The 16,962-nt window shown below is 36.1% G+C and overlaps 1 protein-coding gene across 8 annotated transcripts in view; it reads left to right on the top strand.

Moving 5' to 3' along the window:
• The window catches only part of LOC146000271 (DNA helicase MCM8-like), a 67,300-nt gene that overhangs the window by 13,021 nt on the left and 37,317 nt on the right, over window positions 1–16,962 (top strand). For all 8 annotated transcript variants that reach the window (XM_083137741.1, XM_083137737.1, XM_083137740.1 and 5 more), the window contains 2 exons: window positions 11,457–11,616; window positions 14,608–14,864. In XM_083137741.1, coding sequence (XP_082993867.1) covers window positions 11,457–11,616; window positions 14,608–14,864 — 417 coding nt within the window. The remainder of the gene's footprint in view (window positions 1–11,456; window positions 11,617–14,607; window positions 14,865–16,962) is intronic.

The raw sequence follows: 16,962 nt of genomic DNA, 5'->3' as shown, positions 1-16,962 counted from the left end.
ACTATAGTTTTCGCTCCATATCCCACAACGTACTAAAATTCCACTTTTTACAAAAAAAGCTCTCAATTCTCGTGCTTGTGAGTGAATAGCGACGCGGAGACAGTGCTACCACAAGAGCCATGGCGAACAAGCACCTCGGCCAACAATTCAGCGTGCTGGAGGCGAAACTCAGGACCATGGAGGACAAGGTGGAAGCGCCTCTTTGCGGCGGGGCGCAGTTGGATCCCGGGGCAAGGGTGGCTGATGCCCCTTCTGGACTTGAGGAGTTACGGAGGGAATTGCAGGTTATCAGAGGCGAGCTGGTCGTCTTCCGGGAAGACATGGAAACTATTCAATCCCATTTGATGACCAGGAAGAGGAATTAGATAAACTGCAACAATACAGCCGGAGGGAGTGCTTGCTGCTGCATGGAGTACCGGAAATGCCGGAGGAGGTGCCCACGGAAGTTGCTCTACAAATATTCTCCACGAAACTTGGCGTTGAAGTTTCTTCTGACTTCGTGAGCAGATGCCATCGCCTGGGAGCACCGAGGAAGAGAAGGTCATCAACCTTTGATTATAAAATTCATCTCCTATAAACATCGCGATGCTTTGTGGCGAGTGAAGAAGAACTTCAAGGGGAGCCAATACCTACTGACGGAGTCGCTAACGCCAAAGAGGCAAAGGCTTCTCCAAGACGCCAAGGAAACATTCGGCAACAACAAGTGCTACACGATCGATGGAAAGATTGTGGTAGTTACGCCGGAAGGGAAACATTTTATAGAAACTGAGCGTGAATTGAAATCCCTCACGTGCAAGCAGTCGTAATGTGAGCGTCGCCAAAGACGAAACTATGAGTGTGTTTTTAGTGTTCTATGTGAAACTTTTTCATACCTTTTTAACCATGTTAAAGAAACAGCCAATGAAAACTTTTTGTATTCGTGTATGTGCATGTGTTGTGTGTAGTGTTCATCTTTCATTATATGTAATTATGCTCGAGCTGCTCAGTTGGACACCCACAAGGATTTCTCTCAACGTAAGTATGCTGTTTCATATCATTAATATACGTATCTGCTCTGTTCCTTCACTCTCTAGTAAACAATGTCTCAAACTAAGCAGTTGGTAAACCTGCCCGCGCACGGCACATCTGGAACTCGCCCCTTCCCTCGGACCCCTAGGAAAAGAGGTAACGGTTTCACAGGCTGCCCGTCGTCCCCGACACTTCCCAACCGGACCCCTCCCCTCCAGTGCCTCACAATCGCGTCTGTAAACATGAGGTCCATCTCGGGGAAAATAGACGAGTTCAGACACAATGTTCTCAAAAGCGAATATGATGTAGTAATCGTCACAGAAAGTTGGCTGAAAGACAACGATGACGCTTCCAGTTTTCACGTCGAAGGCTACACGGTACTTCGAAAGGATCGAGTCCACAAACGCGCCGGTGGCATTGTTGTTTACTGTCGTGCGATATTCCTGCCCAGATGCTTGACTGCGAAAATGTTGCTCCCGGCGAGGACATAGAAATACTATGTGCGTCATTGAAAGTAAATAACAAATCACTTGGCATAATTGCCGCATATAGACCTCCAAATATCCCCTATACTAGGTTGTCAGTTCTTGAAGATTGCATTGCGCACGTCTTTCCTACTGTGGATAATCTAATTGTAGCCGGTGACATGAATAATACACCTAATAAACCAGAAACAGTTTTCCTCAAATCAATAGTAGATATTTTCGGCATGACGCAAGTCATTTGTAAACCCACTAGAATCACAAGAACCTCTAAAACATTAGTGGACGTCATCATTGTAGATGATCCATCCATTGTACACTCCGCTGACGTAACGGTGCCGATCAGCAATTCAGACCATTGTTTGACTTACATACAGAAACTACTCATCGTTCGATATGGAGAGTTTTGAAACGGACGCTAAACATTTTCACTGGGACAATATTAAGCACTTAGAGAGTATTGACAAAAAAGTAAACTTTCTTAATAATGGTATTAAGACTATTTTTGATAAGCATGCCCCTATACGTACTGCACGAATAGCCAAGAAAAAAGTAACGTGGGTAACCGACAATACCAAACTATTAATGAAACTTAGAGATAATGCTCTCAGAAAATATAAACTGACGAACAATCCGTCACATTGGGATTATTATAAAGAACTGCGGAATTTCACCGCGTCGGTTATAAGACAAGAGAAGAAAGCCTACCTCTCGTTCCATAGAAATGTCCATGATTCGAAATTAATGTGGAAAGAGATAAAGAAATGTGGTATTTACGGAAAGGTGGAGCCGAGTGTCCCACACTTTTTAAATGATCCGCATCTGTTAAACACCCACTTTATTGACAGCGCCAGTCCCTCCAACCAAGAAACCGACCTCATCCTCGAAGAGTGCGAATGCTTCCTTACAACTACATTTACTGAAAACGGCGACACCTTCTTCTTTCGACCCGTCAAAGAAGTAGAAATTGCACAACTCGTGTCCAAAATCCGTTCCAATTCCTGTGGCACAGACGGCATAAACCTAAAAATGATAAAGCTAATTCTTCCACACATTCTTTCACCTCTGACTCACTTGATAAATTTCTCGTTAGATAAGAACACCTTTCCCCTTGCATGGAAGGAGGCTAGAATCCTGCCCTTACCGAAAAAACGACACGTGACCGACATGAACGACTTACGACCAATTAGTATATTAAAAAAAGGTAAAGTGTTCCCCTGTGCATAGCACCACGCCATGAAGGCGTATAGGGGGGTGTGGGGGTAACGCCCCACACTTTCTTGATCCGGTCGTGAGTCGGGGTGATGTGATCAGCATCACGCCCCTGACCGCCTTTACCCCCCAGGGTTTCCCCCAGGTACCCATGTTATTCGACGCTGGGTAGGCGCCGGGGCCGCTTCCACCGTTAGAAAAGTTCCCGGATTTGAACCGGCCGGGGATTGAACCCGGGACCTTGATCATGGTAGTCAGACGCGTTACCGACTGAGCCACCGCGGCCACCCACCAATTAGTATATTACCTGTCTTATCAAAAGTTATCGAGAAAGCAGTGTACAAGCAGATAGAAAGTTTTGTTACCAAAAATCAAATATTGCCTGCAGTACAGTCTGGTACCCGACCTTCTCACATCACCGCAACGGCGCTCATGAAAGTAACAGACAACATTTTACAAACGCTAAACGAAAGTAAGGCTGCAGTCTTGGTGTTGCTTGACTTGTCCAAGGCGTTTAACCTTGTATCTCATCAGATACTCCTTTCGAAAATGAAGTACTACGGTTTTTCGCCGGGAGCAATAAAATGGTTCCAGTCTTACCTTACTGGGCGAGTGCAATCGGTGATGCTTCCCTCAGGAGCTACATCGACTCCCCTTACGATACCCTCAGGGGTTGCGCAAGGAAGTATTCTAGGCCCTTTTCTATATTCCCTCTTCACCGCCGACCTACCCCTAAATGTACGACACAGTGTACCTCATTGTTATGCAGATGACACGCAGCTGATGATGCCAGTAGACCCCAAAAATGCAAAACCAGCAATTGGTCTCCTGAACCGTGACCTTCATGCTATTTATAAATGGTGTAAACGTACTGGTCTTGTAATCAACCCCTCTAAATGCTGCTTTACATTAATTGGTTCTAGCGCTGCCTTAAATAAAATTCAAATAAATGGGTTATCAATTAATATTAATGATGAGAGGGTCCCACACTGCACAACTGTTAAGAACTTAGGTGTGATATTTAATGAGAAACTTGACTGGCAAAACCACGTAACGTCTCAGAGTTCAAAAGCTTATGGTATACTTAGATCACTCTATAAATCATCGCATTTACTTTCGACTGATGTTAAATTGCATCTTATGCAAGCTCTAGTTCTTCCAATTTTTGATTACTGTGACGTTGTTTACGGTGTTAATTTAACAAAAAAGAATGCTAAAATTGCACAAAAAGTTACAGAATTCATGTATACGTTTTGCATTTAGCTTGAAACGAAGGGATCACATACTGCCTTACTTAAATGACGTTAATTGGCTGAATATGACACGATGCAGAAAACTACATCTGGCCTGCACAATATTCAAAATTCTGCAAACAAAAACACCCACATACTTATACGACAGACTCCAATTTAGACACGACATACACAACTACACGACTCGACACTCTAAGAAACTTAATCTGTACAGATTCTCAAAATCCATATTCCTGTCATCCTTCAAAGCTGCTTCTGCATATTGTTGGAATGCGCTGCCACCAGATGTTACCTCGTGTGCGACATATAACAGCTTTAAAAGGGCAGTAACAAAAGTACTTCTACATGAGCAAGGACAAATCCTCAGTACACATGACTAGATTCAGCATGCTTACGTTGAAATCAAAACAAAAAATTAGCAGTTTCGAACCCAAGATGAACATTTTAATGTGTGTGAGTGAGAAAAATTGTTTTTTATCTTTTTAGTGTGTTAATTACTGAAATATTTAGACGTGAAAATGTAATGGAATTTGTATGTTATAGTAGTAATTGTACTTTCTTTGTTTTATTGTAGTAGATTTTGCAGGTTAAGTGGTAGAGCCCATGAATAAAGAAATTCTAAATTCTAAAAGAATGTTATATAATATTTTATATGTTGTTGAGAGTAGAGAAATTCCACGGTAATTATTGCAGTTCATTTTATCACCTTTCTTAAACACAGGAACAATTATGGATTCTTTCCACTGTTGAGGGATTTCTTCATTATTCCATATTAAACAAATTAATTTATGAATTTGACATATTAACGAATTTCGACCATATTTAATTAACTCAGCTGGTATTAAATCAATGCCAGATGCTTTGTTATTCTTTAGCCTTTTAATAGCATCTTTAACTTCAGTCAAGTTAGGTTCTGGAACTAAAGGTTCTGCTGTGTAATTTATTTACTTCTGATTTATCTCCTACATGAACATTTAAAAGGTCATTAAAGTAGTTCTTTTATCTATTTAGAATATCGCTTGGGTCAGCTAGAAAATCACCGTCTTTATCTTTTATCAAGTTTACTTCAGGTTGCCACCCCTTTCTAAATTCATTTACACCTTTATATAAATCTCTGATATTTTTGTTTTTGCTGTTTGTTTCAATTTCGTTAATTTTGCTTTTCAAGTAATCTCTTTTTTTACTTCTAAACGTGCGGTTAACTTCTCGCTTTATTCTATTATAATTGTTTAGATTTGTATCATCATAGTTATTTAACCACCTAAGTCTAGCCTGATTTCTTATTTCTATTAGATTATGACATTCATTATCAAACCATGGCTTACTTTTTCTCGGTTTATGGTATCCTATACTTTCTTTAGCTGCTGATTCTATTGCATTACGTATGTGCTCCCAATTCTTATTTACTTCTGTTTCATTTATATTTTCATCATCATTTAAATCCTGCAAAACATCAAATCTATTTGACAGTTTAATTTGGTAATCTTTCTTAATTCTTTCATCAGTAAACTTTCCTGTATCAAATTTTATAACTTTTAGATTTTGTTGCTTATGATTTATCACTGAGAGCCTTTCTCTTAATTTAGCAATTACTAAATAATGGTTACTGGCACAGTCAGCACCTCTATGTGTACGAACATCAATTATACTAGTATGCCTTCTCTTATCAATGAGAATATGATTTATCTGATTATGAATTTTACCATCTGGAGAAGACCAGGTATATTTATGGATATCTTTATGTTTAAAAGTGGTACTTTTCACAATTAAATTCTTTGAGGTTGCAAAAGTAATCAATCTTATACCATTATCATTACTTAATTCATGAAGACTTTCTTTACCAATCTTGGGTTTAAATGTCTCTTCTTTGCCAATCTGTGCATTACAGTCACCTACCAGAATTTTCATATCATACTGAGAAAATTTATCAAAGACCTGTTCTAACTCTGCATAAAAATCATCTTTAGTATTATCATCTTTATCTTCCGTTGGTGCATGTATGTTTATTAAAATAATTTTGCACCACCTACCCTGTAAAACTGCATATGATATCCTATCATTAATAAATTCTACTGTTTTAAGAGCCGAGATAATTCTATTATTTATGAAAAAGCCTGTTCCAAAATTATGATTTTCAGTACCACCATAGAAAAAAGTATAATTTTTAGTTTTACAATTCCCTTCTCCTGGCCACCTAACTTCCTGGACAGCTACTACATCTAATTTATACTTAACTATCTCACTAACTGTACACTGAAATGCCCCAGGCCGGTAAAGGCTCAGAACATTCCAGGTGCCTAATTTAATATCCTTATTCCTAATGTAGATCTTATCCTTAGTTCAGGGATCTCCCAAAGTAGTCCCCAGCCAGAGATCCGAACGGGGGACTATTTTACCTCTGGAATATTTTACCTTGGGAACATCCATGGCCTTATATTGCTGTTTCTTGACATTTTTATTTTACAGTGCAGAGTTGTCAGCTCTACGCCTAACCCCCAATATGAATGGAGGAACTACTACACAAGACAAACATAAACACATTAGACAGCACAACTACTACACAAGACACACATAAACACATCACAACTATAACATAATATAAACACAAACACACCACAACTACTACACAATATAAACATAAACAAACTACACACCACAACTACTACACAAGACAAACACAAACATACTAGACAGCACAACTATTACACATATATATACTATATAGATATATATATATAGGCAAATATCGTGACGATATATCGCTGACATGATACATATCGCCAAAATAACAACGATATATCATCTAGTTGATATCGCCTGGACGATTTTTTTTTTCAATATCGCGATATATCATCTGGATGATATATCGCCCATCACTAGTGGTTATCTACCTGATTTTGTGTACATAAGCATGGGAAGCTTAGGAAGCTTTCTGCTTTTTTGTAATTTGAAATGAACGACGCCAACTTCCATGGGGAGCGTCCGACGGACCAGTTCCCGACGCCAGTGTGCATAACACACAATATTTTAAAGCAATTACGAATTCAATCCATTATTAGCAACTGTCCCCCTGTGCTGCCTGGTTCCATACTTATCTTTAAAGGCTTCGTAGCATCGAAGAAAAACTTTGAGAAAACTTGTTTCCTATAACAATTTCCTTGGAGGCTTCGTATCGTAGCGACGAAAGAAGGTAAGGTATTAGCAGTCATTAATAACTGAAACTCTTTGATATCCGTGCGTCGATACAAATGTTTTGCGTAAGGGCCAAGCGTCTCTGGATCACTGTTGGCCTTCTTACATTGATATCACTCAAGAATCGGAGAAATCATTTTGAGAAATTGCAGAACGTGAAAAAAGGAAATGAACATGAAGTGGTGAAGAAAAAAGAAAACAGGAGGGAAAAAATTAATCTCACATGGGAAGAAATGGAGGAAGCACTGAAGAGAATGGAGAGAGATAGAGCAACCAGAATAGATTAAGTGTCAGTGGAAATGATATTAGGAGCAGGACTGATTGGTGTAGAGTGGCTGTAGAGTGATGGAAATTGTGTGGCAAGAGAGAAATGCCAAGAGATTGGACAAAGGGACAAAGAGTCTCCATATTCAAGAAGGGGGCTGGAAAGGAATGTAAAAACTATAGAGGAATAACACTAATGTGCACTCAGCAAAGGTTTATGAGAACACATTAGAGAAAACAATCAGGGAAGTAACAGAGCTGAACATGAGAGAGGAACAGTATGGACTTGGAAGAGGCAGATCAACAGTAGATCTGATATTCATCATAAAGCAATTAAAGGAAAGGCACTACGAGTATGGAAATGATTTTATTATTGCATTCCTAGATATAGGAAAAGCATACGATACAATGGACAGAACAAAGATTTGGAAGGCTCTAAGAGAGAAAGGAGTCGAGGAAGAGATAGTGTGTAAAGTGCAGAGCACAAACAAGGCCAACCTGAACTGTGTGAGGACACCAGTGGGAAGAACGGAGTGGTTCAGTATAAGTAATGGACTAAAACAGGGAAGTACTCTTTCCCCACTGCTCACAAGGAAGAGTTGAGGGTAGTGGAGAGTTTCAAATATCTAGGAAGCATAATTGAGAGAAGTGGAAGAATAGATGAGGAGATAAACAGAAGAGGACAAATGAGTGGTGGACTAGATCAAAGCTTTCGAAGATTAATGTGGAACACGGATCTACCTATGAAATGCAAGAAGGTAATATACAACACATTCTATGTGCCAATAATTACGTATGGAGCAGAGGCTTGGACAATGACAGAGAGACAAAAGAAAGATGCAGGCAGTGGAGATGAAATTTTAAGGAGTATATTGGGAAAGACTAGATGGGATAGAATAAGGAATGCGGGGGTAGTGAAGCCTCAGGACAGAATAGTAAGAGCTTACAATGCACAATGAGTGGGAGTAAGGCTAAATGGGAGACCAAGATGTCAGTGGAAAGAGCAGATAGTGGAGAGCGTTAGGATATTTATTTATTTATTTATTTATTTATTCGTTTGCTTCCTACAGAGAGAATCTCCAATTACAGGAAAGCTTACATAAATTCAAATAATAAACATATGAAAGTGCAGGTTACATATAAAGACATACACACACAAACGCATTTATACACACAAGATAATAAGTGAAGTACTACAGGACATATATCCAACCATATACACATATATTCATAGTTCAAAACATAGCCTTTATATAGTATTGAACGGCAAAAAAAAAAAAAATAATAATGAAAAAATAGCATAGAAGGTAAAATACTTTCAGAATAAAGGAAAATAATGCACAGTACAGTAGAAAATAGAAAATAATGCACAGTAGAATGGATTCACATATAGTCTTTTTCAAAAATTGGTTTTAATGTTTTTAGATACAAGGGAAGTGGTAGACTGAAATCTAGATTTTCATGCGTTGTAGAAATATTATTATATGCAGAACAGTCTGAATATAGGTGATGATTTGTATTTTTCGGTTCTCGGGATATCACAGAGGAAAAGGTTTCATATCCGAAGATTAGATTTTCTAGTATTAAATTTAAACTGATGAAGAAAGTTACTATTATCCAGAATTCCATTTACTGTTTTGTAAAGAAATATTTGTTGTGCTAATTCTCTCCTACTACTGAGGCTTTCATAACAAAACTCTTTCAATAAATACTTATAAGATAATTTCATTTCGTAAGCAGATACTTGATTCTTCTTGTAGTATAAGTACCGTAGAAATCTTTTTTGAATTTGCTCTATTCTATTTTTATAAGATATATACCCAGGAGACCATACAACCGACGCATATTCGAGTTTACTTCTTATCATACTGTTATACAAGAGCATAATGACATTTAAATTATGAAGACAAGATTGGAACACCGTGGAAAGAAGAGTGGTGGAAGACCAGAAGAAAATGGAGAGGATTGACTTCTATGCCGACCCAGCCAGAGGCAGTAAAAGACAAAGATGATGATAACATAACATAGAAGGACGATTATTAATATAACATAGAAGGACAATTATTTTTAAACTTACAAGTGAATGCCTTAGGCACACAGTACTGTGACATTCACATCTGCTCTGAAACAAAAGTGGCTTTGCACCTCAATGTAAGGAACAAATTATTACACTTTGAAACATAATGCACTCAGAAACTTCCTATTGCATTACGTATGTGCTCCCAATTCTTATTTACGTCTGTTTCATTTATATTTTCATCATCATTTAAATCCTGCAAATGACCTTTTATTTAGTCATAATTTTCAGTGCCGACAAAGAAGAAGTAGTAGTTCAGCGGAAAGTAAACTGTTTTTGTTTTATACTGACAAAGTGCAAACGTGAGTTCATTTATGTGCCGCGTTTAATCAGTTGCTTTATGTAATTTTTTTTGGTGTTGCATTATTTGAACTGTTGGTAATTTATTTTTGGTTTTTGAGTTTGTGAGTTTTTAATAGCATTGTCAAACAGGATTGTGAAATATTTTTTCCCTCATACCTATTGAAGATATTGCAATGAAACTTGGCATTATGTATAGATCATTGTATTTTTCAAGGTAGATTATAATCGGGTACCTATATCCAGGGCTGGTCCAGAGGGCCCCAAAGTTACCAAGAGAGATTTTTCGGAGGGAAATTTCCCGAATTATCCCTGATTAGTATCTAATAGGATTGAGAAATATTTTTCCCTTCATCCCTCATACCTATTGAAGATGTTGCAATGAAACTTGGCGGACTCATTACGTATAGACCATAGTATTTTTCAAGGTAGAGTATAATCGGGTACCTATATCCAGGGCCGGTCCAGAGGGCCACAAAGTTACCCATAGGGATTTTTCGGAGGGAAATTTCCCGAATTATTCCCGATTTCCCTTTCCTCATACTTGATGTCAGATGTGCGTGGTACCATTTGAAAGCCTGTTCTATTCTGAAGAGAAAGGCGTATGAACCATGATACTCGGATGAATTGTGCTGAAGCTACTTCAAAATATTACACAGAATAGGAAACCATTTTGTCTGAAAATTTCACAGAGAAGGGGTTAAAGATATTGCAGTCTGCCACTAGTGCAGTCTTCTATATGTTCGTGGCCATAGCAGTCTCAGGTAACCCCTAGGTACTTCACGATGTACATTGTGTGTTACGTAAGCTCGTGTCCTCAACCTTTATCGCTTTCAAAAGACATACCTCGGGGGATAATATTTTTTCATTCATAATACATTATTTTGTTTTGTTTTAACAATGATACCAACTGATACGCAGTTGCTTCTAATTTTTACATTACTTTTGTAGTTCCCTGTAGTGCATAGCACTGTGGTCAACATACAGACTGATCACCTAAGGTTTTGGTTCCGAGTGCTAGCCTGCACATTTTTTTAATCCCTGTACCAGCATCAACTTTCATTCAGTCTTCATTCAACTGTCACAATTAGGCAAACTTGGCAGAAGAAAATTACAAATTACTATTCTACATTACAAGATTAATCATGATTATGAAGCTGAATGATGAATTAGAGAAATAAACTGAAAGAAATATCGATAATTTACATAGGATTGTAGGAATACTTCTTTGTAACACATTTTACTACTGTTGCCAACAATTGTGTTTGTATTTTTTATAGTTTTCAATTGCTTTTTTTTTCTCCTTTCTAATCCCAATGGTGAAGATGAATGATGAAACTGATGAAGGATACACCCAGAAAGGAACACCCATACGCAAGCCAGGATTCAAACCTGGAATCTTTGTTAACAAGATCATGAGTTGGCTGACCAACTATCATTAGTAACACAATTTGGAATCAGTTTTTTGTTTATCAATTATTCTATGAAAGTTTTATTTTTATCTCTTTGTGAATTCATTAATTTTTAAATTTGTAGATCCCTACTGGTTTAACTTTTCATGCTTTGTTGTTCAAATGAAAAAGAATTAAGTGTTGTTTTCCAAATTCAGTTAATCTGCTGTGTACTCATGTGGTTGTTAATGCATTGTTCTGTTTTTTTCTTCTGCAGGTTCTGTTGACTGAATTAGAGAATGAAGTGCAAGCTGAAATCCAAAGCGATGAAACTGAAAATACAGAAATACCTGTTGTCCATCTTCCTATTATTCGTGCTAGGATAATGAACTTCCAACCAGTTGTCCAACTGAAGTTCTTGAAAGCCAACTTGTATGGTAAATTGGTATTTATTGTTTAACTAAATACGGTGCATACACAAAGTCTACAGATGATTTACAGTAATGAAATGGAGTTAACTTTCTTCATGATGCGATAAGGCTCCACCAGACCTGAACAGAGAACAACTTTTGTCTTCCATTTCAATGGAATTGAGTGACTGCTCATGTTCAGTGTACCTCTCTTCCTCAAAACATTATCCAATGGAGGAACTTCCCAGATGTACTGAACATTAAGCTGGACTAATTTGATAATTATACTAATATTAATAAATAGGGCTTTGCCAATACCACTTTGAACTGAATCTACACCAATGCAGTTACTCTGATTAAGCCCCACCGATACTGATGCTTGAAAATTGTAATAATTATAAGTTGTTGAGATAATCACGATAATTGTTATATTTAAAAGAAATAAAATAGTCTTTTATACATTGCGATGAGAGCAATATAACAATATATATATATATAAAAACAAACATGCATAAGTTAAAGCAACATTAATATAAATAACATTAACATTGAACATAAAGTTTGAGAATTTGGACAGTCTCATTGTTCAAAAATTGATTAATACCACTTCAATTAAACACATCAAAAATTGGTTTTAAAACATTCATGAGTTAGGTCAGAATATTAAAATACAGGTTAAACACACACAATTCATTCAATATAATTATTTAAATAAAAATAATTTAGTCACCAACCAGCCCATTTTTCTCAATAGCCAGCATTTTTTTTAAGGTAAAGCTACACATTTTGAAATGTGACCATAAAACATTTAATTTATTAATTAATACGAGATTGGATTAAAATTAATTAGTTGAGGACTCAAAGTGGTAAACGTTGTAAGTGCCAAAAGTGAAAGTGTTGGGAAATTGCATCATTCCGCACATCAGCCCATAAGAACGTGCACACTAGTGACCTCTTTACATGCCCTTTGAACTACTTAGGGGGCTACAAGCCACATTTCACGTTTACCACATTATAAAGCATGGCACATTTCACAGTTTAACGTGGAAAACTGTGTTTGAATTATTGTGGCACTTACAGCGTTTAACAATTTTACTCTTCAATTCTTCCACCAAGGTGGTCTTCGTAAGAAGACTATATTAGTAGAACTGAGTTTGAGAATTAAGGTGCCAGGTGAAACTTTTCAAGCACCCTGTATTTCTCTACACCTGTGCATCAATATTATGACAATAAAATTTATACATTGTCATAACAACATTTGAAAATGGTTAGGCTAAGTTCAGAGTTCCACATTTGTGCAATAATAATAATAATTTAGTCATTTGATTGCTCAAAATTTATTCATATAATGCAATTAAATGTCTGAAATTACTATTTAAACTAATTTTATTAAGTATGATGTTTAAAAACGCCAATTTGCATATCATGACAAAAGTATCAAATTGTGCAATATTTTGAATGCATATTCATAACAGTTATTTTTGACTGACAAAATGAAAAACAAATAACTTCTATCATATTTGTTCTTTCAGACAAGCAAGATAAGTTACATTCAAATTTATAATTAAATTTATTGAAATTGTGTACATTTGCATTGGCATCAAGGTTTATATACAAAGGTCAACTCTTTAAAATTATTCAATGTATAATATGATGTCATTCTTGGTATTTTGGATCAACATTCAAAAAATTGTAATTGTAAATATTAGATAAGTATATTGTGATATACATTGTAAAATAGCTGTAACAGAACAAATATGTACATTTACTACACTAACATTCAAGCTGTTAAGCACTTATTGACAAAAATATAAAACAAAAACAATTGAAGATAACACATACTAAAAAATCGGGCTTGAACTAGTTACTCTGATACTAGTGATCTGTGACTTTTGGGGAATCTCAATATGGAACAAAGAATATGGCATTGATACATATTTATACAATTATTGTTCCTTTTAAAGCATTAAACCTGGCAATTTGATAATAACTTGGATTCTTAAGCTATATAGAAGCCTTTTATGAATCTTTAGTGAACTTTGATTGATATAATCTTTAAAAAAAAGATTGGAAAGTTGTGGAATGGCACTCCCATGTATAAAATATGTCATGTTGAATTTGAAGCAGTGAATATGTATCTGCTTTCATCTTCCTGAACAAGCAAGCTTATAAATGCTACAATTCCTCAAATGAATACTTTAAGGAAAGTTATATAAAGTGACAAACATATGTTCAACATTTGGGTGTAATTTAGCCAGATGCTGAGTTTTGAAAACTGAAGGTCAGGATTGTAGAAGGCCTGGATGAGGAAATTGGCATGTTGAGTATGCTCGGTGGTGGAATGTATGCATGCTAAATTATAAAAACGAGGACTTACTTTGTCTCAAAAAGAGATAATAATATAAATATTTTCTTATAAATAACATTTATATGTTATAAATGTTCTTGTTTATAAATCCATAATTTGATTCTGTTGTAATTTTTGTTATTTCTATTTTTTTAATCAATATGATAATTATAAAAATATTTATAATTGTTTGAGTATAAAACTATTTATCACCATATGTAAATTGAAATTTCCTTTTCAATATAGAACCATAGCTTCCTATTGTGCTAATACTGAATTTGAATTCAGACCGACGGTTAAACTATGATAAAAAATGTCAAAAATTTCTATACAGGATATTAATAATTCATTTACTTCTTTAGTAAATGAGATGAGGTGAACCTACATATCAACTATACATATTAATGCACTAGAGTTTAAGTTTAAATGTTCATAGGTTTACAAATGAGGTGTTTAGAATATTAAAGTAATTGGCATTTAAGAAAACAACTTGCTTGCTGCACAATGAAAAATTACAAATTTTGCACAATTTCTGTGATTTTTAGACTCCATGAAATTGTTGCACAGCAGTTTGGAAAAGCATCGGAGATATAATTTGAGCTGTTATGCTGTCTGATACAAAAACCACTGGTATAGTCTCATTTCTAATAACTTTTCTTCATTAATTACAGGAAAATTAGTTTCGGTTCGTGGGACTATCATTCGTGTGGGAAACTTGAAACTGCTGTGTACCTGGTTGGCCTTCAATTGCAATTCCTGTGGCGAGATCCAGTGTGTGAAGCAGCCCGAAGGGATGTACACGACGCCCACTTCGTGCTCAGCAGACAACTGTAGGGGAAAGTCTTTCACGTCTTCTCCCTCTTCGCCTTTGACCCTGACCATAAATTGGCAATCGATTTGTCTTCAAGAAATTGTTCCTGATACCCAGGTATTCTAGAGTCTTTAATATTGTTTCACTTTGACATGGACTCCATTGGATTAGCATTTCATCCATGTAGTACATTGAATATTACTAAAGCCTGAATTTTTATACACTAAAACTGCCCAATTAGGCAGACAAAATAGTACTAAAGTTTTTGTAAAAAAGGCAAATGATAGACATTAATTCATAATTGGGAAAAGAGACGTGGTAGCAGTGGCGTACGCAAGGGGGGGGGTTACGGGGTTTAAACCCCCCCCTTGAGCTTGTGAAATATTATGAAAAATGCTGTGGAAAAAATTTTAAATGGCCAATTTACCACAGTCAAAGATCTGGGACAATACTATTACTATTACTACATCTACTACTACTACTACTACTACTACTACTACTACTACTACTACTACTACCACTAATAATAATAATAATAATAATTTGAATTATTATTTCCATGTAGCATGAAGAAAAGCACAGCATTCCAAGCACACGCGTCTTTCAGAGTGATGCCTTGAAAATAAGCACAAGTTCTTGAAAGTGAAATATGAGGGTAACTATGATTTAAAAGATAAATAAAATGTTTTGTATTTCAGTTGCAACAATGTTCAATACTCTGGCGTACGCAGTTTTTTTTGGGGGGGAGGGGCCGGAATAGTAAATGTGGATAACACATGGCTTCGTTTTGGAGGGCAGGATGCATAATAAAATATTTCGTATTTTTGGAGCTTTTCAGTCTATTAAAATTGCATTCAAAGACAAAAATGGTAATCGGGACTCACTTTAAAAGAGGTTTCGTATTTACACACTTTGATTTTTTAAAGTTCTTAACGGATTTTTATTTGAAAATTCTGATTTTCTCAAAATTTTGGTAGGGGCTGTAGCATCATCGGTAGAGGCATGCATATTTCGTTTTTGACAAAAAGAAAACTAAATTTGAAATAACACATTGCAATGTTAATTTTTAAGGTTTCTGAAAGGTGTGAGGTGCATTTTCCTACCCTGTTTTGTCACAAAATGATGCGAAATGTTATACCGCTTTTTCACCGCTATAACAGCGAAATTTCATTTTATTTACAGCTTTTGAACCCGAAATTGACTCTGTTTTTATACTGAAATTTTGCTTTTTTATTTACCAAAAGTATGTGCTTCTAACCATCGGCCATGCCTCTACGTACGCCAGTGTTCAACGAACATGTCTTTTTTTTGTGTGAACAATGAGAATTAACTAAAGAAAGTTCTTGATTCGTTGTAAGAGGCTAATGTATAGACAAAGGCTAGGCAGACAAGAATACAGTCACCAGTCTGCCTTCCCATTGTATTATTTACCGCAGCACGTTTGAATGTCTCTCTTTAAAATGTCTCACCTTGTTGACTAGACAATTATTCAAACGACAATAAGCTTAACTATTGTAAAATGTTTTGTTGGTAAGAACAGAGAGACAATCCAGATGTGAATTATCGGGGACATTTATGCGGGGAAGAAGCCGGAAAAATTCCAACCAATTTCGGGAATCGAATCCGGATCTTCCGCGTGATTGTCAGATGCTCTACCGACCAGACCACCGCAGCTTCTTGGATGAGTTCCATACTTTAATTATTTCAATTTATTTTAATATATTTTCTTGTTTTATGGATTTTCTTCACCCTTAAAATGTCTCACCTCGTTGACCAGACAAAAAACAAAAACAAAAACAAAAAAATGCTCCCAGGATTTGATAAAAATTGAATGATTAGAAAGTAATTTCTTTTTTATTGTTTTCATAAATGGTATATTTATGTAGATCTCTACTACATAATAGTAGTAGTGGTATTAGTAGTAGTAATTCAGCTAATTAATTAATTATAAGTATTATTAATTAATTGTGATTATTATTATTTAATTAAAGTATAATAAATCAAAGGTAATGTGAATTTGGAGAAAGTTTTAGAAATAACCCCCCCCTTGACGAAATCCTGCGTACGCTACTGCGTGGTAGTATATAAATATCGAGAAACTAGTACTCACTTTATCCACAAAATTGTTTTTTCTTCTTTGTTCTATTAATTTCAGTGGCAACTGCCACCATCCTCGTTGGAACTCGCATGCAGGTTCAAGTCTCCTGGGGGAAGC

This window comes from Lepisma saccharinum, chromosome 16 (genome assembly GCF_977018435.1).
Source record: "Lepisma saccharinum chromosome 16, izLepSacc3.1, whole genome shotgun sequence".
In the NCBI taxonomy this organism is placed as follows: Eukaryota; Metazoa; Arthropoda; class Insecta; order Zygentoma; family Lepismatidae; genus Lepisma; species Lepisma saccharinum.
The sequence above is the reverse complement of the archived record's forward strand: the minus strand, read 5'-3'. Positions and strand labels throughout refer to the sequence as shown.